We start from the raw sequence: 24,255 nt of genomic DNA, 5'->3' as shown, positions 1-24,255 counted from the left end.
TGGTTTATTAAGTTATGAGATGGTAGTTGTCTTTATCACTAGACTCAACCAAGTGCATTATATCCTATTTAATCTTGTTTTATCCTTTACAGAAAGTTATTAAAAAAATTAATAATCATGAATAAGAAGTACCCTCTTTGGTTCTATTTATAAGAAAATGTTTGGTCAATAGAAGTTAATATATCTGGTCCAAATTTGAAGTTAATATATCTGGTCCAAATTTTGAATAAAATACATCAACTTTTGTTTACCTAATTTTCTCTTATAAATAAGGTCAGAGAGAATACTTATTTGGATATTTTCCCAATTAAGTTTTGAATGAGTTTATTTATAAGACTTGGTCAAAATCTATAAGTAATAAATTAACTTCTTTTTTTGAATGGCTATGTAATAAATTAAATCCCTTGCGGCCACGCATATAGTCTTATGGTTTTACATTGCACCTACGTATACGTTTTTCTTGCATAGGATTTCAAAGGATTATCTGTAACTAGCTCAGAATTCTTCGATCCTGGTTGAAAGTCTACACACAAACTTTGTTGCAACTTGTAGTCACTATAGTACGGTATCCCACCGACATACGACAAGTCCTACCTAGGAATCTAGGAATCATAGAGTCATTATCCATTTCAATTTTTCATTCAAAAGAGTATTTCCATTTCACAAAAGGAAATGATATTTGTATAACCACTTCTGTGACAATTTTCTCTCTTATACTCACATCATGTTTTTACTCTCTCTATTGTTTTTGTGTCAATACCTTTTTTTCTTTGTAAAATTATGGTTGTCCAAAACGTTAACAATCAAATGTTTGTTTAAATAACACATCTCTTTCACAAAATCATTTACTTTTTTTTATTGTTTAATTAGCATAAGGAAAAATAGTTTAGGATTTTTCAAAAATACATGTCTAATTATCTTTTTCTGAGTAAAGTTTAAGTATAAATTTAACTCTAGAGTAAAAAATAATAATTCATAACACAGTTATCGGATAGTTGTCTAGTAAATGAACACGTAAATTCAGAACACTGTTTGAACAGAGACATTACGTAATGAGTAGTGATATTTGAACAATTCATTTTAGACAACTTATGTGACAACTTTTTTTTTTCTCTATTTTCATTGGTCAAAAACAATGGAGAGAGAATAAGAGTATAATGTGAGTATGAGAGAGAAAGTTGTCAAAAAGTTGTAAAAAATGGTTGTACAAATATCATTTCTCTTACGGAATACCCAAAAGGAAGGATGAAGCATTTTAATAAGAGTAATGATATTTTGACATCCATTTGATGACAACTTTCTTGACAACCTTGTTTTTCGCACTTCTTATTGGTCAAAAACAATGGAGAGAAAAAGGAAGAGAGAGGATAACAACATCATGTGAGTATGAGAGAGAAAGTTGTCAAAAAGTGGTTGTCAAAATATCATTTCTCTTTAATAAAGCTTCATAGTAAGATACAAACACATTTTAAATACTAAAATAAAGAACCTACTGACAATACACGCTTTAAACACAAATGCATCATACACAATTGCACAACCATTATTTGTATAAGAGTACAAAGATAATTTCAATATCTTAAAACCAGTGGACATACACTTGGAAGTTTTTTTAACTTAAATAAAAAATATAAACTATATTTAATAAAATGCTATTGCAAATTTGTAGCCATTAAACATATTACAACATTTTTCAAGAAAGCTAAGCAATGAAATGAAATATACCCTATAACTAACTCCAATCAATGCAATCTACACTTCGAACAGGCATCTCAAATCCCAAACACCTCAACCCTTTTTTCTTCCTCCAGAATGAAATGAATAAGAAAAGCCGCCAAAAATGTATCAAAATTTCAACTTCTCTTAAATGCCAATCGCACTGTTTTCCCTTCGATACAAAACTTCCGACTACCTGTCAGCTGAAGTCAAGGACCAAAACATGTCAGTGTAGAAGATGGAGCGTGAAATATATAACAACTCAGTATAATTGTGAAGAGTAAAGTAACAACACAACAAGCTTCAAATAATTTCATAATGACCGTCCACAATATATTTATCATGCAATGCAAGTTAAAAAGGAGATTCCTTTTACATTACTTCAAAAAGGAAATATGAACATAAAAGATTGACTTGCATTCAAATTTAAAATAGAACAGGAAGAAATTTGGTTCCATGCTATTCAAATTTCAATATGAATTGTGATATTGTATTTAAAGCAACCATACCTTTTGCTTCAAGTAAGCAACAGCCTCTTTTTTCGAAGACAAGTCAGACAAAATTGAAGATGAATGTTGTTCAATAAGAACTTTGAGCTGTTTCAGTTTCAATGATTCTCCAGGCGCCTGTACATAAAGTGACTAATCAATCATGATTTCACTATCAAGGAGAAAAATATGCAACACGAGAAATAGGCCTCACTTGGTTTAAAATCTGCTTGCACAATTTCTTCAGCTTCACTTTGGGTTCAACAATCTTTTCCACCTTTTCCACCACCATTTCCACCTCATCATCTGTTTCGTTTTCTAGAGAATCTATGTCAGCAGAATCTTCTTCGTCACTATTACCAAATGATGTCTTTTTACCCTGAAAATAGCATCCAGCTACTTTCTTGGTCCTGTCCTTGATACCTAGACCTTGCTTTCCTGTTGTGGATTTATCCTGGAATAGCAATCAACGGTACAATTAATTATTACACCATTCAGGTTAGAAAATGAAACTAAAATGACAATATAGAACTAAATTTCAAGATACTGGTAGAACATCGGCAACCATCCTTTATATAATTGTAAGGTCATATGTGAACATAGTACAGTTATTGTTTGATAAAATAATATACAGCATATACCAAGTTTGAAAGGCACATACTTGGACTAAATTGTAGAGGTTTTCTTGATCTTGTTCAAAAAAAGGAGTTCTGGCCATCCCACTTTTAGCAATTTCAGATGTAGAGGACTTTTTCTTCTTTGATGCTGCACCGAGCAATCCACCAGAGACAAACCCAAACTTATTGCCCCACCACTCTGGATGGATATCGGGACATTTGCTTCCTGTAACAATGCAATATAGACTGATTGAGGAAAATAGTAATGTATATATTAAAATAATCACAGAAATGCCAATGGCAGAACATGGAAGTAGAGGAATTTTTTTCTTACAACACCCTGCAGGAAGAATGTCGCCACAAATGGTGGCATTTTAGAGTTAATTATGATCAGTTTTTCCATGTTATTGGTTATAAAGAACAATATTCCTCAAATGACCCTTTTCTTTTTCAATGTAAAATTTACGATAGAGCCGCCCACAACAAGGGAAATTCAAGAAGTACAAAAAGATGGTTTAATTGCACTTTTCACCCCCCGCCCCCCTAAATTCTCCATTGTTGGCCCCATAGTTTCAATTGAGCGATTCTTGCCCTCATAGTTTCTCAATTGAGTGATTTTGGCCCCTCTAGTTTCAGTTGAGCAATTTTGTCCCCCCACATTTACCCACTTTTTGATTTTTTAGCCCCCCATTTAGATTTAATGCAACGTGGTTCGTTCCTATTGGTTACAGTGGATATATAAATAAAGAAGTATTTACAAAACAACATTTTACCATGTGAAGGCGAATACGTCAAAAGAATTCAGGAACTTGTAGTCCTTAACTGTTTTAACCCCAACGTGTGCACCATTATAATCCTTCAACTTGAACATCACTTTGCATTGCTCCAAGGTTCATCTTGCCGGTCACAACATGAAACATGTGCCCACAGTTCCTTTGCATTCTTTGTTGCCGAGTTAACACAACAGATGCAGCTACTAGTCGGACAACAACGCATAGTGGTAAAGATTAGTATCTTCAACTTCAGAAGGAGTAGGCTTCCCCTCATCTATATACTTCTCCGAATGAGCAATCTGTTATTCTATCAGACTCATTGATATACATTGCAAATCTCTTTGGAATGGATTTGGTGGCAATTGAACTGGAGAAAGCACCCTGCTTCTTTGCCTGCATTAACAGTTCTTCACGGCTAAAAAATTGTATCCTTCAACTTTTTGAATCTTGAGATGGTTATTAAAGAACTTCTTTCTAATGTTTTGAACATGTTTCATTTTTTGGTTTTTTTGTTGTTTTGGAAAAAGAAAAAAAAAAGTCTTGTGGGGGTATTTAATTATTAATACTTCTTTCTCATAATATTTTTGAAAATTTAAAGTATTAATAATTAAAAAATATTATGAAAAAGACGTTTTAATACCCTCACTTGACTTGTTTTTTTACAAAAAAAGCAAAAATTGAAACATGTTCAACATTGGAAAGGAGTCCTTTAATAAGCAGCTCAAGATTCAGAAGTTGAAGGATACAATTTTAGTTTTGGATGAACTGTTAACGAAGGCAAAGAAGTATGGTGCTTTCTCGAGTTTGATTGCCACCAAGTCCATTCCAAAGAGCTTGCATTGTCTATCAATGAGACTGATGGAAAAGCGGATTGCTCATCCGGATAAATATATAGATGAGGGGAATTCTTCTCCTTCTGAGCTGATTGCTGATGGAAGAGCGGATTGCTCATCCGGATAAATATACTGATGGAAGAGCTTGCATTGTCTATCAATGCGTTGTTGTCAGACAAGTAGTTGCATCTGTTGTGTTAACTCGACGACAAAGAATGAAAAAGGATTCATGGAAGCACGTGTTTCATGTTGTGACCGACAAGATGAATCTTGGAGCAATGCAAAGTGATGTTCAAGTTGAAGGAATATAATGGCGCACACATTGAGGTTAAGCCAATTAAGGATTACAAATTCCTGAATTCTTATGCATGCGTATTCGCCGGCTTGGTCAAATGTTTTGTTATTTTGTAAATGCTTTTTTTATAATATTTTTTTAATTATCCACTCTAACCAATAGGAATGAAACTGTTGCATGCCTTGACAGTCCCTATGAACATGCTGTCTTTAAAGTCTACAAAATAAGAAAAAATTTGGGGGTGAGGGGTAGTAGGCCTGGGTCTTGACAATCCCTATGAACATGTTGATGAAGTCAAACAATCATATGTAGATATTTAATGTTACATGCCTTTTGCGAAAGAGTGATTAAATGGAGACTAAGAAAAGACACTAGAGTTACGGCTAACCAATTTGGTTTTATGCCTAGGAAGCAACATTGGATGGATAAAAAAGACTCGCACTTAAGTTTTTATTGAATTGGAGAAGGCACGTGATAGAGTGCCTAGATGTTGTGGAAAGGATTTAGGATTGCCTATATTTGAGTAGTCAAGGATATGTATGAGGGGGCATCATCTAGTTTGAACACGCAGAGTGGGCCATGATGATTTTCCCATAACAATATGATTGTACCGAGGGTTAACCCTAAGCCCTTTTTTTTACTTTTATTTTGTATGTAATTACGAAACACATCCAAAAGCTAGCACCGAGATGTGTGTTTTTTGTAGATGATATAGTCCTACTCAGAGAGTTGAGAGAGAATTAAATGGGAGTATAAGACTTGGAGACGGACCTTATAAGCATATTGCTTCCGCATGACTAGAGGCAAGACAAAGTATATGGAATGTAAGTTTAGCAAAAGGCGAAGCATTTCTAACTTAGAGGTGAAAGGTTGAGATCATATCATACCACAAGTTACTTGGTTTAAATATCTTGGGTTCATAATACAAAATGATGAAGAAATAAAAGCAAGTGAAAATCATTGAATACAAGCAAGGTTGTTGAAATGGAGGAGGACCTCGTGTGTTCTATGTGATACGTAAGTACCACACTAGTTGAAGGGAACACTTTATCGGACAACTTTAAGACCGACAATGTTGTATGGGACGGAGTGTTGGGCTGTAAAAACCAACACGAGAATAAAAGAAACATAGCGGAGATGAGGATGTTGCGTTGGAAGTGTTGTAACACTTGAAGATTAGTTGGGGTAGCACCTATAGTAGAAAAGATGGTGGAAACTAGGTTTAGGTGGTTGGGACATGTAAAATCTGTGGATTTTGTAGTTAAGAGAGTGGATGTGGTCAGGTCACTAGAGGCAGAGGAAGACCTAAAAAAAAAAACTATAAGAGAAACTATTAAGAAAGGTTTAGAGATTAATGGGTTCAATCAAAATATGGTTTATGATATAACATTATAACATAATAATTTGATCCATGTAGCCAGACCCACTTAATGGGATAAGGCTTGGTAGTTGTTGTTGTTGTGTTTAATGTTACACGCCCAATACAAATAACATAAAAACTTCACTATAATTCTAGATCATACCTTCATCTTCAAAATCTTGAAAGTCAGGTGTCTTTGATAAATCCAATTCATCATCAGCATTGTCAGTACCCTCCTCAGATATGTCACTCTTTTTTACCTATGACCAACATTATAGAAGTAAACAATCAGCGACAATGTTGTATCAAATATAATTGAAATTGTAACATGCAGTTAAGAAGCTTGGTTATTGAAAATGCAGCAAGAAGCTGATTCTGACAACACATCAGCTTGAAACTCTTATTATGATATTCACAGTCTAACATTTAAGTAACAGCAACTTCTTTTGAAATAAAAGAATCACAAAGAAAGAAGTCTTGGCGCAACAACTAGACTTGGTAAAGTGTCAATAGAATATAGTACGGGTTTGAGAAGTTTGAGTCATTAAATCGGGATCTAGTAAATGTATGGTAAGGTTGACTACAATAGACCCACGATAGGTCCAACCTTTTCAAGGGACACGTCATGGAGGGAACTTTATGACACCAGGTTTCCCTTTTCGAGGATAACGCCATGGAGCAGCTGATTTTAAAGCATTCTTTAATACTTTGAGATTGCGATCTCTGGTTATTTTCCATTTCAGTTAAGTTTAACGAAACGAAGGTCAAAAAGTGTAAATTTTTAGTATTTGAATACACAGCTCATCCTTATGAATTGCAACACACATGTGTGCAGTCATTGCAGATGATAACAAAAACCCATCAAGTGTAAATATGGCTTCTGAAATGAAATAATGACCATGTATATGTTCTGGGCGTTATTCCAGATTCGGTAATCAAACGTGGAAGCAAATTTATAGAATATGACTAAAATAACCACAGTTAGAATGCACATATTAACAGGATTTGATGAATGAATAGAACTACAGAATCGGAAAGCCAATATCAGAGCACAATGCATCTTCCACAATTTCGGTTAGAGGCTTATTTGGATTTGGCAAATCGTCCAGGGCCATGAAACAGATTACAAAGATAAATAAAAATTCATTTCATACATAACATCTTTACATGGCAACATAGCAGCCACGCAGCACCGGTTTTTTTTTTTTTTTTTTAAATCAAACAAAAGAAGTAAAGATATTATTCAGATTCTTTAAGATGTCCAGTGAATGGTGTGTCTGAAGTTGGAACTTACAAGAATTCCTTCAAGATCCTTTGAGGAATAATGAGAGACGAGCTTCCCTCTTTCTCTTTTCTTGTATCTGAAAATTAAAAAGTAAAGTCAAAAATCATCATACATATGTAGTTTTTTTTTTTTTTAGAGAGGATATATGTAGTTATATAAACAATAAACAACACAATGAATGAAAACGTACAGACCTTCCTTGTGGTCTAGTAGCTCTGGATACAGCAGCAACCTCAGGATCAACAGGAACATCCACCACCTCAGTTTCCACCTTAGCCGTGTTACTCTCTATTTAAAACACAGTAGATAAAAACACAAACCGTCATAATATATTCATCAACATAGCAGAACAGTACAAAATTTACTGGAGATCTCAGAGGACAGATGTTATACCTGTGTCATTGGATACTGGCGCTTGCTATCAAATACAGAAAAATACAAAAAGAAATATTTCAGTGGAGAAAAAAAAACTATAAATGAATGAGAATTAATTAAGATAACAAGGTAAGAAATGAAAAGAGAGGAAGAAACATACAACTTTCAATCTCTTGAGTATGTTATCAAATTGTGTGGTGTCAAATGCCCATTGGTTTGGCTTCTCTAATCCAATACCTATTTAAAATTGAACAAACAAACTCAGACTCTTTGGATAAACAGCTTAATTTGCAGCTTATAGCATAAACACTGCTTATGTATAAGCTTTTTCTAAAACAAATATAAGTTAAACAGTTTTTGCATAAGCTATAAGCTATTTTCATAAGCTATGTTGGAGAACTTATATAGATAAGCTGAAAACAGCTTATGAACAACATGTCATAAACAGTTTTCATAAGTTCTCCCAAACAGTCTCACAAATACTGACATAGCATTATATGTGAGTAGATAAGTTTAATTAAGCTAAACGAAACACGCCCTAAGCATAACATAGCATTATAGAATACAAAAAAATGCTTAATCATTGTAACACATGATTGATCTAATAATGAATAGCTCTGAATAAGCAGTAAATTGATGAAAGTGATTAATGAAAAAAGAAGAAATGTAACCAGTAGTGTCTTGTTTGTTGGCGACACGAACGTGTCCTTTGATCCCTTGTTTTTCTTTGCCGAGACCTTCTCCTTCTTCCCATCCCTTAAAACAAAACAAATGAATCGAATTCAATATACAAATAACAATAGAGAATAAGAAAAAGTAACGATAGAGAGAGAGGGAGAGAGCGGAACCATTTGCTTCATGAGACGGAAAGCGGCGGATTTCCTGGCGACACCGACGTAATTGAGAGGGGTTTCAGGCGCCGCCATGGTTCCGCCGACAGAATTGACGCTGATTTTCTTCTTCTTCTTTTTCGTGTGCAGATGCTCTATTAGTCTCTAATGTTACTGTTAGGGTTTTCCTCCATGGAAATGGAAATGTTTTGAAAGTGATGCGACTTGGTTGCGGTTGAGTTGGGTCGGATCGGTGTTAAAATTTTAATGGGCTATCCGGTACTTGTCAAACCTTAACCTCCACAAGGGTTTCTTTTTAGGCCCCCGTCATATCTTTTTAGGCCCCCAAAATTATAAAATTGTCCTTACTAACACATCCGGTAGTAGTTAACTACCGGGAGTTCATTTTTAAAATTTAAATTTTGTACATTTGGTAGATAACTATAGGATGTTAGCTTTAAAAATTACAATTTTGTTCTTCCGGTAGATAACTACGAAAATGCTTTTTTAAAATTTCGATTTTGTTACTCCGCTAGATAACTACCGAAAGTGCATTTTTAAGTTGAATATCATGTAGCAGGTGCGTGAAATGTAATTCCTTGACATGACATCGTTGACTTCGCCAATTCAAACACTTAAGACAAAAGGTGTGCAAAAGAGGATATATGCTTAACTATTGAGAAAAATTACTTTGTATCGGAGATCGTGTCACTTTATTTTTTTAAAGTCAAACATTAATTTTTTTCAATAACAATTTTTTATTTGATACATCCATTATCATCTATATTTGTCGTTGTTTCGACTTGGTAAAAAAAAAATCTTCATTCTGACTATGTACAAGAAGAAATGTTTTGGGTCAGAACTAAAAACGACTATAAAATTAAAGATTTTTGATATATCTATCTATTATCTCTATTTTCATTTCCGTCCATACCAACTGAGTTAAGCTCACGAGGACACCCTTGAGTTATCCTAAGGGCTAACGATGTGGGAGTTTGTTATTCTGCCACGTTAGACTTACGATGTTCCAAACGATGTTCCAACACAGGACACAGAAAAACAGATGTTGTATATGATGTTTAGAACATTAAGCTAACAGACATAAACATAATAAAGCAAAATAACAGACAGGAAAGAAAAGGCACAGAGAAATTGTTAACCCAGTTCGGTGCAACGTCACCTACTCTGGGGGCTACCAAGCCAGGAGGAAATCCACTAGTGTAGTCCATATTCTCTAGCTCTCAGCAAACTCCTCGTTTACACTAAAGACCTAGGACCTACCCGTATTGACTTCAACCAAGGAACTCCTAGATCTGAGATCACATCTCACTCCCTTGCAACAGATCACAATCCCCTGTGATTCCCAAATTACAGACTCAAATCAAATGAGGTTACCCTCGAAAATAACAACTTGCAACCTTGCTTAAAAGCTTAGGTGCAGTTCACAATCTACCTAGCTCCTTGCTTAAAAGCTTCGGAGTAGTGCACAATATTACAACTCAAAGCACAGTCCTAAACATGTATCAAGATGATACACGAAAGGCTCACAAGATATAAGACTCAAAACCTAAACAAAAACTCTATTTGTAAACCAATGTCTTAAATTGAATATCTTCAGGTCTTGCAGCCTTCTTTATATACTGAAGCAAGGCGTGTCATTCCTTTAATCATGCTTCAGATCGGATCAGTGACTTCTTCATTAAGCAATATGGACGGATAGAGAAACTCCTATAAAATAGGCTTATTAAAAGTCACATTAAAATACTTTCCTAAGTCATTTCAACAATTCCTTAAGAAATCACATAAGTTCTGATCTCTTCATAATTGCACACGGTTCATACCAACACATGCTGGTGTGGATTCCTTTAATCAAGCAGGCGCGTGCGAAAATCAAGGCATAGGAACAGAACGTACAGACCAGGTCTGAATGTTGGAACATTGTGTTCCACATCTGAAGTGAATATTTGTTTTAGGCAAAAGTGAAGCCAACATACAAATATCCAACAATCTCCCCCTTTGGCAAATTTTTGGCTAAAACAAATTAGGCCCACACCTGTTAAAACAGAGAGATAACACACGCAACCTTTCCTTCAATCTTCAAAAACAAATACTTCCTTGAAGAAAGGTTCACATACTCAGATTTCCAAAAGATACCAAAATACAATTCTTCAGTCATCACACATAATCTTCAGGACATAGAAGAAGTATATTACAGGTCTCAGATTCTGCTTCCATTATTTTCACACAACAATTAACACATGGAAAAAGCAGATAGGAGAACTAGTAGGTATCAACAAGAGAATCAGAGTCTTGCAGCAGAGGACGTATAAGGAAAAATAAATTCATGTACATCCTAAACAGACAGTCAACTGTCACAACACGCTACTTAGAGAAATATAGGAATAACAATACTCAGTAGCTCAAACCGGATGTTCCAACATCTCTAGGAACATTCAGGGACACAGAAGTTTACTCCTCCTCAAGGAGCACACATAACATTTTTAACACTCCCCCTGAATATATGCATGCTAGGCATAAATCCTCAAACTGAAATATGTTCAAACTCCTAGTGCAACACGAGAACATGCATACATAAATAAATTCTTGTACATCCTAAACAGACAGTCAACTGTCACAACACGCTACTTAGAGAAATATAGGAATAACAATACTCAGTAGCTCAAACCGGATGTTCCAACATCTCTAGGAACATTCAGGGACACAGAAGTTTACTCCCCCTTAAGGAGCACACATAACATTTTTAACACTCCCCCTGAATATATGCATGCTAGGCAGAAATCCTCAAACTGAAATACGTTCAAACTCCTAGTGCAACACGAGAACATGCATACATAAACATAACCATCTTAACAGAGAAGACTTCAACACATCCATAGATGTCTCAACATCAACATGCACATTATCTGAGCACTAATCTTCCTACTATCATATGACCACACAACTCAGGAGTTCTTCACAACATACACAGGGAATACTTCCATCACTCCCCCAACCAGCAGACCTATCAAGGTCACACATAGACATGTTCCAATTTCCTTATAGCAGCAGCAGAGAACATGTACAGCAGAAATACATTTTTTTTCCCCCTTTTTAGCCACAAAATATGCCAAACAGAAGGTAGCAGACTTCAAGAGTAGATCATTGCCATGTATACCTCACAGTTCAAAGACGTGCGCATAAGAGAAAACAGATAACCCGTCTCACAAAACATATCGTTACACTTCTTCATGCAGGAAAATGTCATCTAGATGTTTCAACATTATCTGACACATCCCATCATCAGGCATGCATCAAAAAATTCTGATATCATACCAACACATACAAATACCTACTTCCAGGAACAACTTCACAGACATCATTCCAGAAAATAGAAAAGATCAGAAGTACATCAGAAGAACACAAGTATACACTTACTCCCCCTTTTTATCCATAAATTCTGACAAACTACCATGCATAAGACGCAGAAATAGAAAGAACAACAGCAGTACATAAGATCACGACACATAAGTACACATCCATAAAACCAAGATTAAAACAGGAGAAAACTCCACACACTTTGGTCATCACTTTCTGATCCATCCTTCTCATCACCAACAGACACCATCTTACATTGGGATTTTCCATTATCAAAGGTTGACTCAGACTCAGACTCAAACTTTATGTGATCAGGTTGAGCTAAGGATGTTGTAACATCCGATGCAACATCAGGTTGGGTCAGGGTTTCCTCAAGAGGGCCAACAACAACAATTTTAGATGGGGTCACAAAAACACTTTCCTCATTAATATTATCAGCAACAACAGAAACCATACCAGATATTTTGACATTTGGTTTGACATTATGGTTTTTGAGGGGTTCAACATGCAACTTTGACATGGAATGGGGCTTATAGACGACAGACACTGACTCAACAAGGTTTCTAGACTTCGTAAAAATAGGTGGAACATTAATCGACACAGAGGAAGTCATAGAAGAACTTACATTTGGAGTTTTGGGTCTCCATTCTTTCCTATCTTGAGTAATCATACCACTGACCTTTGTTTGAACATGAGGCTGAGGATATCCATACAATTTATAATAGTACGGCCTTATGTGTCCTTTTCTTTTGCAGTGGTGACAGATCCAAGGACGAGTTGTCTTTTTGTCATTTTGATGTCCTTGAGAATGTTTCAACATTGTCTTGCCAGCAACATCTGTTCTTGAAGGATCAATAACCTTGACACCTTTGACCTGTTCTTCCTTTCTGATCATCCCATGATCTTCTAATGCATAACGAGACTTTCTGTTGCGCTGCTTTTGATTTAGGGGTTTATAGTCAAAACATACACCATTTGCCTTCCTTTTATCTTGACTTTCAGTCACTTCTTCCAGAATTATGGAACCACTTGTCATCAATTCAACTTGCTTCTTGACCTGTTCAAGTTGTGAGTTTAGAGCAGTTACCTCATCCTTTAGTTCTGAAATCCTTGTTAGATGACTGCTCCTTTCTGTAAGCAGTTCACTATTGATCTTCTTTTGTTCCCCTAACATTTTGCATATTTCTACACTTCTAGCATGTAAATCCTCATAAGAAGTGGCTAAGTCATCGTAAACCAATTCTTCATCACATGATTCAGTGTCAGAAAAAACTCTACCAGTCATGGCAGTCACCTGCTTAGTAGATTCACTGTTTCTGCTGATGTCGAACGAGATGTTCTGAACATTTGGCCTCGACTTTTTGTCAATCATCTCCAACACTTTGTTGAGTTCTCTACCAAGACGCACAAATGCATCTAAAATACTTTCATCAGTCTCCATATCACATTGAACATCTTCCTCATCAGTGTTGGAAGCAAAAGCTATGCTTTTCTTCTTATATCCATTAGCTAATTCAAAGGATTGAAGTGATCCCACTAGCTCATCAACCTTCATACTGGAGATGTCTTGTGCTTCTTCAATTGCAGTCACCTTCATGTCAAACCTCTTAGGTACAAATCTGAGGATTTTTCTCACAAGCTTTTCATCAGAGATTTTCTCTCCAAGTGAGTCAAAATCATTGACAATATCAAGAATATTCAGGTGATAGTCTTGTATGCATTCATCCTCCAACATTTTCAAATTCTCAAATTTAGTAGTAAGAAGTTGAAGTTTTGCACTTTTTACCTTAGTCGTGCCTTCATGTGCTGTTTTGAGAATCTCCCAAGCATTCTTAGCAACAGTGCATTGCTTGATCATTTTGAACATGTTCTTGTCCACTCCATTGAAAATGGCATTCAAGGCTCTAGAGTTTGCAAGCGATGATTCATCTTCAGCTGTAGTCCATTCTTCTTCTGATTTCAGAACAGCTGTCTTGTTGCCATCTTTATCAAAAGCCACAGGATGCTCCCAGCCTTTCAGAACAGACCTCCAAGTTTTGCTATCAATGGATTTGAGAAAGACACTCATACGTGGTTTCCAACAATCATAATTAGTGTCATCCAACAATGGTGGTCTGTTAACAAAGCCTCATTCTTTCTCCATATTGCCAGAATAGATCTCCTCTGGATCTCACCCAATAACAGGTAGGGTGCCTGCTCTGATGCCAATTGTTATTCTGGCACGTTAGACTTACGATGTTCCAACACATGACACAGAAAAACAGATGTTGTATATGATGTTTAGAACATTAAGCTAACAGACATAAACATAATAAAGCAAAATAACAGACAGGAAAGAAAAGGCACAGAGAAATTGTTAACCCAGTTCGGTGCAACATCACCTACTCTGGGGGCTACCAAGCCAGGAGGAAATCCACTAGTGTAGTCCTTATTCTCTAGCTCTCAGCAAACTCCTCGTTTACACTAAAGACCTAGGACCTACCCGTATTGACTTCAACCTAGGAACTCCTAGATCTGAGATCCCATCTCACTCCCTTACAACAGATCACAATCCCCTGTGATTCCCAAATTACAGACTCAAATCAAATGAGGTTACCCTCGAAAATAACAACTTGCAACCTTGCTTAAAAGCTTAGGTGCAGTTCACAATCTACCTAGCTCCTTGCTTAAAAGCTTCAGAGTAGTGCACAGTATTACAACTCAAAGCACTGTCCTAAACATGTATCAAGATGATACACGAAAGGCTCACAAGATATAAGACTCAAAACCTAAACAAAAACTCTATTTGTAAACCAATGTCTTGAATTGAATATCTTCAGGTCTTGCAGCCTTCTTTATATACGGAAGCAAGGCATGCCATTCCTTCAATCATGATTCAGATCGGATCAGTGACTTCTTCATTAAGCAATATGGACGGATAGAGAAACTCCTATAAAATAGGCTTATTAAAAGTCACATTAAAATACTTTCCTAAGTTATTTCAACAATTCCTTAAGAAATCACATAAGTTATGATCTCTTCATAATTGCACACGGTTCATACCAACACATGCTGGTGTGGATTCCTTCAATCAAGCAGGCGCGTGCGAAAATCAAGGCATAGGAACAGAACGTACAGACCATGTCTGAATGTTGGAACATTGTGTTCCACATCTGAAGTGAATATTTGTTTTAGGCAAAAGTGAAGCCAACATACAAATATCCAACAGAGTTTTTTTTTTTTTGAATGGAAAAATAAATATATATATATATATATATATATATATATATATATATATATATATATATATATATATATATAGGGGCTGTTAACTTGCACCAACCTAACAACACTAAGGTGCAAGTTAACAAGCTGCACCTACTAGTTATTTACCAAAACACCCATGTTTTTCTATTATAAGCAAATATTATTTATGCTATTTACAAAAATGTCCTTTTAATTAAAATAAAGTTTAATAGAGACAAAAGGGTGTTTTAGTAAAGTACAAGTAGGTGCAGCTTGTTAACTTGCACCTTAGTGTTTTTAGGTGGGTGCAAGTTAACAGCCCCCTATATATATATATATATATATATATATATATATATATATATATATATATATATATATAAAGATAGAAAAACCCCAAGAGTTATAACAATATACACGATAGGAGCCAACAAACGACTCTCCACCAAACCTCCACAAAAGGAACAACACAGAACCCCACAGGCGGGGCCATGGCGAACCCAAAGAGCGGAAGCCCCCAAAAAGAACAAAGGCACCAAAAGAAAGAAAAAAGCACCAAAAACCGATAGTCACCCAAAGGAGCAGGCCCAGCAAACACCTGCAAGCACAAAGAACAACAAGAAAACCCCAAAGGCCACACCAGAAAGGAAGGGGAGATACAACCCCACCCAACCCAACAGGCAGCCCCAAGCAACCAACCACCACAAAACCGGCCTACCGACACAAACACAGGACGGGATGCACCTCCCACTCATAGAGAGAGCAGGGACTGGCAGGGCACTTAGCCTGGAACCACTTCCAAGCTAAGAGTTTAACTCTATCCACCACTGGTTCCTCGCGGAGTAAACCACCAGCAAAAATTCGATCATTCCAGGACGCCCAAATGGTCCAAATAACAGACTATGAGCTTGTTTCTTGTGTGGTAGTAATGCTCTCTTGTACAAATACTTCTTACTCGTGAAATCATTCCAGCTTTACAACAAAGTTAGTTCGACATAACATAAAATCTTTTTGATGCTCAACATGCACATTGATTGTGTGCCCCTCTTAAAAAAAACACGTTGGTTGCGTGGTTCCAAATCAAGAGAATTTTGTTAAACACTTTGAAAAACCCTTATATTAATGATTTTAGTCTTGTATGAAATTATCAATTGATCATATTACATATATATAAAAAAATTAAACGAGAGAACATGAGATTTATTAAATTAGTTCTCAAATATTGTTGCATCCACCGTTATCATAAATACAAAATGAAAGAAAAACAATATAAAAACAAAAATATCATTAATAACTATTGAGATTAGCCTCTAAAAAAAACTATTGAGATTGGCTCTAAATTAAAAATATCTTGCAGTTTGATGTAAAAATCTCTAAATCAATTACATTCCATCAACAGAAGGACACAATTAACCGACCTAAGAAAAATACATTCACCTCTAACTCTCCAGGCTCATTAAAACACACACATACACATAAAAGGATAGTTAATTGTATCCATAAAAATGTATGTAACAACGACACTTTAGATTGAAGATATGTTGTCGTTGCCATGTTCGGTGTCCAACATCGTCGTGCCACCAATACATATAGATACCCTTCACCACTACAGTTTTGGATTTTAATAGCACAACATTAATAGAGGACAGTAATTTTATTATAGTTCATTCTTTTGAAGTAAATAACAATAATAATAATAATAATAATAATAATAATATTGCCTACATAAGTAAAAAGACAGTAATTTTGTATTAAATTTCTTTTGTTAAAGTGATACATATTTTAGGACGGGTGAACTACTCACTTAAGTCTTATTTACAATAGATGTTCGAGTCAACAAAAGTTTTTTTTTGTTTTGAAGAAATCAAAATGATATATAAAACCAAACGACTATTCTTTCGACACAAGGTGTACCAGAGAAGAAAGCCAAGATTTACAAGAGTATCTCAACAACAAAAATCAATTATTAGCCACAACCCGCACATATGAATGGATTTTGGCTCCAATTGTGAAAGCTATAATGAAAAACTACAGCATGAGATTTAAACCACCAAAGAGATAATAATTTGACTTTTTTAAGAAGCTGTTATGGATAGTTTTCTTTACCGCTAAAAATCATGTTGTTTCTTTCTTTCCAAATCACCCAGACGCAAGCGAACCAAAACAAATGCATGAGGGAACGCCTAGATTTAGCACCTTCGAGTCAACAAAAGTTGAAATACACCAATTATTGTTTACTCAAATATATTTTATAAGGATTTTTCTATAACGTGCAAACTTGCACATGTTAAAAAAGATGGTAAGTTTGTATTTGAACTTGTGCATCTTATATTGAATATATAATGTTTTAATAAATAATTGTTGTTTTTAATATAAAAAACTGATATTTTTAGTTTTTTATAGATAAGACCAAAGAAAATATATAATAAGACTAGAAAAATGCTAACATAGGTCGTAAAGGTACATGTCAAAGAATTTATTGTGCGAATTTTGTGTTGAAAATTGTGTTAATTTTTTCAAAAAATTAAAAATATTATTTTTTTCAATAAATATTTTTATTTACAATAAAACCTTTAACGTACATGTTTGCATAATCCATAAGATTATTATATGTAGCCAAGGAAATCCAAGAAAAAATCAATTAATGCTGGTCTTTATTTTTTTTTTGTCAAACTTCATTATTTTTCAAGAAAATTAACAGTGTTTGACTCTATATACCCCATGTGCAGTACTAACAAATTCAACCTTAGACCTTTTGACCCAAAAACCTTTCTATATAGAGACGGGGATTATGTTATGGTCTCGTCGTCGTCTCGAAAGGAAGGGTTGGCCATTATTCAATGCGCACGAACTGTGAGATTTGACCAAACAACTCAAAATAAACTTGACCCCTCATTCAATTTCATAACTACTACTATCAGCCTTATATTTTGGCCACCCATGTGCAAATTAAATTAGACCAAGTTACACTCTCGAAATTAGCTGACATATCTTTTCAAAAGGGGAACAGCTTCTATTATTTTGTCAAAACAGAAATAAGGTAGGTACTGTAGGAATACTTAACTTGTACGGATTGCGATTGATGTCATACAAAATAGAAAATAATAGTACAAGACTTATAAAAACGAGAAGATAATTTTGTCCAAAAAAAGAAAATATAATGGGAAATTATATTATCATGCATATTATTTATAATAAAAAAATGTAATTTAACCTACAAAATATTATAAATACCATCATCTTTTATTATATGGTTAACTTAGTTTAAATATGTAGTGATACTTTTTTAACACCACACTGATCATTTTTTCATTATATGATTATCATAATTTAAATATGAGGTCATTTATTATATTCAATTGATGATTAACGAATATAATAAAATGTTTTAATTTACTATTTATCATGTAATTAATTGAATTAGTTAAGTATTTGCACGTCATTAATCATTCATTTTTTCAATGGTTGTTCAAAAATAGGTTTTTATATAAAAAAAATGTTTAATTGCAATTTTAGCTCTCAAAGTTTTATAATTGTGTGATTTGGACCCTCAAGTTTAAAATGAGAAATTTAACCTATCAACTTTTATATTTACTAATCTCTCATGTACATCTAATCAATTTTGACTAAAAAATAGTTAGAGTATATGACTAATTTTTAATGACGTGCATGTGTTCACTAAAGCGAAAATTAATATGTTTAAAAAAAATGATTTGACCACTCACCCATTTATCATTCTTCTTCCTCTTTCAACCTCCACATCAAACCTCCATTTTTTCCTCCTCATTTCCTAGCAGACATTTCCCTACTCCCTTTCTCATTTCTCTCTTAATTTATACATCTACTTGCTACATATATATACTTCATGTTCGGATGATTTTGGTCTCAAAAGTAATCCAAAGCACTGATCAATAATTTAATTTTTGCCTCAACCATTTTAATTTGTCCTGTGTCAATTTCTTCTACATGGAACCAAACGTGTGTGGATATAAACATTTCTGCGGCTAGTATACACTACTAAAACAAAACACACAATCTAAAAAAAAAAAAAAAACTCTTTTCCTTGAATAAATAACAACATAACATATTGAAAAATTAACTTATGAACTTAGCACATATAATTCAGGTTGCTCAGATTTTGGTTGAAGAGTTGGAGCGTCTAAGTCATGAGCATAGGAGGCAGGGGCGTAGCCCTTCATTGACAAGGGGTAGCCTTGGCTACCCCAAAAAATATATTAATCTTCAATTAGTTGGTATAAATTTATATCCGGCTATCCCAAATAATAAACATTGAGTTACCCCAAACAAATTCAGTTGCTGAAAATTAACATAAATAAGAAAGTCAATACATTATTACATGATTGATAGATTTATTTATATTGGTTTGATACTTAGTACTTAATAACAATTATAGAAAAAAAAACCTTTTCAATTGTAAAAATTAAATTAAATGGACATTGAGTTTCTTGCAAATAACCTATTTGTTTACATTGAAAAAGACATTATTAATCAATTTAGTAAACGGTCAATTATGCATAAAATTGACTTCTTGAAATGCATTTATCCAACTAAAAACATTTTTTTTTGTAAAATTTTAAAAAATCGAGACAAAAATTGAATAACTGTTTTATAAAGACTAAACCTAAAAAATTATAAACTACGGGACCAAAAACATTCTTATCCTTAAATTTAATATATTTGTTTTAAAAATATTTTATCGTTACTTTATATTTGGCCTCTGCATAAAAATTTTGCTAGCTTCGCCGCTGATAGGAGGTTAGCTGAGAAGTTGAACCACATGTGTAACATAACATAAGTAGAAAAAGTCTTACTTGGACACAAGTTTTTGGACACACCATTTAGGCACTCACACGTAAGAATATATTTATTTGATTCTTTAAAAATTAAATATTATTTAATTATTTTCTCTCTATCTTTTCTCAATTATGTATGTGTGTTTAAATTAAGTGACCAAACACTAGTGCCCAAACAAATACATTTCTCACATATGTATTGGTTTGCGAAAGCATTTGAATAAAATAATCACGCAACAAAAAAAAGGGTGTGTGACAGGGAGAAAAAGAGTTTTATGTGTAGAGGCGAAAGAAGGGAGAAAAAAAAAGAGGATTTAATGAGTGGTCAAATGATTTCCTCTCTCATTTTTTTTATTGTTAATTTTCACTTTGATGAACACATGTAAATGTTACGTTATTAAAATCAGTCAAAATTAATTAAAATATGCAAATAGAATTAATAAATGGAAAATGGGATAAAATTAAGGGGTTAAAATTGTTCATTTTAAACTTTCGAGGTTAAAATTGCACAACTATAAAATCTAGAGGACCAAGTATACAATTAAACCAAAAAGAAACAAATTCGATTAAAAATATATTTGTTTGAACAATCTCTCTGCCCAAGAAGAACATAGACTGGTAAATCAGAAGGAACATATCAAAAGACGTCATATATAATCGAAACGCACAATAGAAAACCCTTACACCTCATACATCAAAACACCAATAATACACCATCAAACCGATGGCTATAACCAAAACCAATAGAGCAATGATATTTGTACATCTATTTAATGACAACTTTGGTGACAACCTTCTTTTTCTCTCTTCTTATTGGTCAAAAACAATGGAGAGAGAAAAAGGAAGAGTGATGATAAGAACATTATGTGAGTATGAGAGAGAAAATTGTCAAAAAATTGTCACAAAATGGTTGTACAAATATCATATCTCAAACCAATAATAACCAACCACCAATACCCAAAGTCAACTCTAAAAATCAACGTCAAACCCCACATAGCCAGAGAAACCAAAGTTGAGCAAAAACCTCAAACTCCTTCATGAATGACTATAAAAACAAGTTTCAAACACCTATTGTCTACTACTCGTACCATAGACCTAAAAAAAACCAAGCAAAACCATATAACAACACCTGACATTCTTTTCCACAACTGAGCACAAATAAACGTCCGAAAAATACTTGTTCCAACACATTCAGATTCCACCACCAACCTACCCCCGATTCACTAGAGAAGACACCATAACAAGCCCAAATAACTTTCTTCTAGAAACTGACTCCCGATCTCAAAACAAAAGTGATCGGTCCATCATACTCCATAAACAAATCATTAAAGCAACTCTCAACCCCCGGTCCACCGAAGAGGACACCATAACCAACCTAAAAGCTTGAAGCTAGACACTAACTCCCGATCTCGAAGCAAAAGCGATCGATCCACTAGAATTCATACGATAAATCTCTAAGATAGTAAACATGTGGAGTGGTAGCGCAAAACAAAATCATGTTGAAAAGGGCCCGGGTCGAAAAATAACTTGAAATCAAACCACCAAAATTGAAGTGACTCAAAATCAATTCACGAGCCCATGGAAAAACAACCCAAAATTGGCAAGAGCTAACAGCAACTGAGATAGACCGAGATTGGAGGTCACCACGAGCAGACATTGGGAAAAAACAAATACACCGCTAAAAAACAAATACACCACAAGCTCCTCATCAACATCACCGCACCCAAAAAAACGAATTAGTAACACTTTTTTGTTTTGACAAAAATAAAATGCATTCATTCATTAAAATTTAGAGTACATCAATAAAAATTCAAAGCCGCTAAAAACAAAAATGATTAATATGCTATAAAGCCGTTAATAGTATAATATTAATCTAGATGCATAGTGAGAATGAAACGACAAAAGAAATTATAAACGTTGGAGATTATCGTGCAATGATCACATGTATATATTCTTTCGAAATACTTTTTTTTTTTTCAGTTGATTTTGTTTGAAGTCCACAAATCCCTCATTCAATTTTTTTTTAATGAACTTTATTTGATGTTTTTAATCCTAACTCTCAACTTTTTGAAGAAATGAGTCATGTTTAATTCGGAGTTCCGCAGGACAAAAATAAATTTGATTAAATATTATTTTTTAACCATAATCCGAACTCATTGAAATTGATTATCACTTAAATTGAACCATCAACAATAGATTAATCCAAGTTAAGAGATTTGAATTCCTTAAACATGTGGTTACCAATTTAATTTTTGATTCATGCGTATGAAAAGTCCAGTTGAGAGGGGGAGAACTCACCTTACGTTTCCCATATAGTTGTAAAAAAAAACCACTATTAATGGAGCGCCTGACTTTGTTTTTTTTTTTTTTTTGGGTTCCTTATATATTTTTTTTTGAAAGTTGTGAAAGTTCAAGAAGAAATTAGAATTTAACACTTAAAAACCACTTGATCAATGTCACTGAATAGAAATAGAATTTTACGGTCATTCTTATCTTCACAAGTAAGTCACTTAACAATTACCGTTACCAGTTTGATAAAAACGAAAGAGAGTTGAATGTGTGTTGAGTCTTGAGACATACACTCCTATTCATTTTGATAATTTTGAATGAGTATCAATCATGCTATCATTTCACTCATCAAAATAAGAAAATAAAATGTATCTACAAATCTTAATTCAATTGGTTTTATTCATCAAAATAAGAAAAATTGAATCCATAAATTTTAGTTCAATTGGTAAACAAATCTTACGTGTCTTAGTTTTTAATAACTATTGTTATTTCGTCTATTTAAAAACCGTAAGCATCTACTTTCAACGCATGGGGTCATTGAAATTTTAATTGTTTTTATAAGTTGGTCAAGCACAGATCACCCATCACATTTAGTAGTCCAGTATAGAATTTGTATAGTTTCTCGATTTTCATTGATTATTTTGTTTTTCTTTTTATTTTATTAAAAAAATTGCAAGTTGAAAGCTGCTCACAAAATTTTAACGAAAGTTTTAACCAGTGACCATGCAGGGGTCGATAGAATTTAAAAATACAAATCCATGCATACGCAGTTAATTTCCTTTCATGTAGGATTTGTGCCAAAAGTTAAGAAAAATCGAGATGCGTATAGAAATGTTAGAGGTAGTGTATGTTTGAATGTTCTTTTGAAGGAGATAAAATTGATTTTTAAGATATTTAAATATTCTTGAATGTCGCTATAAATTATTCTAGTTCTAGTATAATGTTTAAATGTGTAATTTTTTGCCTCTACCATTAGTATTGAAGCTTGAACTTATTCTTCAAATCATTTTACATGAATACATCAAACCATAAATTATTTTATATTCAACTCATTTTTAATCAAAATTAATTTTATACAAATAATTCATTCGAATTTAAATTTTGTCACCGCAAAATCAAACGCATAAGTAGTCATCACAACCATGAAATTTTGTATAAATTGTTAGGTACCAGAGTAAGAAAAATATAATCACGCAACTAAAATAAGAGACGAGAAAAGAGGAACTGAACACACAATATTTTACGTGGAAACCCCTCAACAAATAAGGGGAAAAAAAACCACGGGGCAAGAGTAGAGAACTTTCACTAAGTGGAAGAAATTACAAGACCTCTCTCTAAATACAAGGAGAGTACAATTACCATTCTCTCTTATAAATAGGAGAATACAAACTAACACAACCTAGGAGAAACCTCACAGAAGAAACTATTTTTTTTTTCTCTCTATATTTTTTCTCTCACTACTCTAAACAAGTATTGTTATTGTGTTGTTATAATTTTGGGATACATAGAATGGTTTAATGGCATGGCTATTTATAGAAGCAAAATTCATTGCTTCAACAACTTGCACCATGTGAATTTTCAACAACTACCAACTTGTGTAGAAAATTGGAGCACTTGAAAGTTTGCAAAGCCAATTTGCAATTGTCTTTCTTGACAATTTGTTTCAAGATTTTTTGCATGATAGGCACCATTTTTGAATTTTCAAAGACAAACCAAATTTGCACTTTGCTTGCATGCCTAAAGGCAACAAAAGTGGCTTTAGCTTTACCACTTGACAAATTGCCATGACATTCAATAGTCAACAATGTTGGCTTTACCATGTTCACAATCTCCCACTTAAAGTCACTTTTGTAAGCTCTCAAAATCTCTCTACCTTGCCGACTTCAGTTGCTACGTTTCCAATAGGCCATATGAGGATCGACACCATACAAACTTGTCAGCGTGGATCGGCTTTGTCATTACATCTGCTGGGTTATCATT

General features: G+C 33.9%; 1 protein-coding gene across 1 annotated transcript; it reads right to left on the bottom strand.

Moving 5' to 3' along the window:
* Positions 1 to 1,506: 1,506 nt before the first annotated feature.
* LOC146934239 (D111/G-patch domain-containing protein) lies at positions 1,507 to 8,751 on the bottom strand. Its single transcript, XM_085706113.1, has 11 exons — positions 8,591 to 8,751; positions 8,414 to 8,498; positions 7,903 to 7,979; positions 7,761 to 7,785; positions 7,562 to 7,655; positions 7,377 to 7,443; positions 6,246 to 6,342; positions 2,866 to 3,047; positions 2,419 to 2,658; positions 2,226 to 2,342; positions 1,507 to 1,919 (listed from the first exon to the last, which is right to left on the bottom strand). The coding sequence occupies exons 1-11, from the start codon at positions 8,666 to 8,668 to the stop codon at positions 1,854 to 1,856; spliced, it is 1,128 nt and encodes a 375-aa protein (XP_085562239.1). The 5' UTR covers positions 8,669 to 8,751; the 3' UTR covers positions 1,507 to 1,853.
* Positions 8,752 to 24,255: the final 15,504 nt, after the last annotated feature.

This window comes from Medicago sativa, chromosome 4, assembly GCF_051527215.1.
Source record: "Medicago sativa cultivar Bolivia chromosome 4, Bolivia_mono, whole genome shotgun sequence".
Classification (NCBI taxonomy): domain Eukaryota; kingdom Viridiplantae; phylum Streptophyta; class Magnoliopsida; order Fabales; family Fabaceae; genus Medicago; species Medicago sativa.
This window is presented reverse-complemented; position numbering and strand designations above follow the sequence as displayed.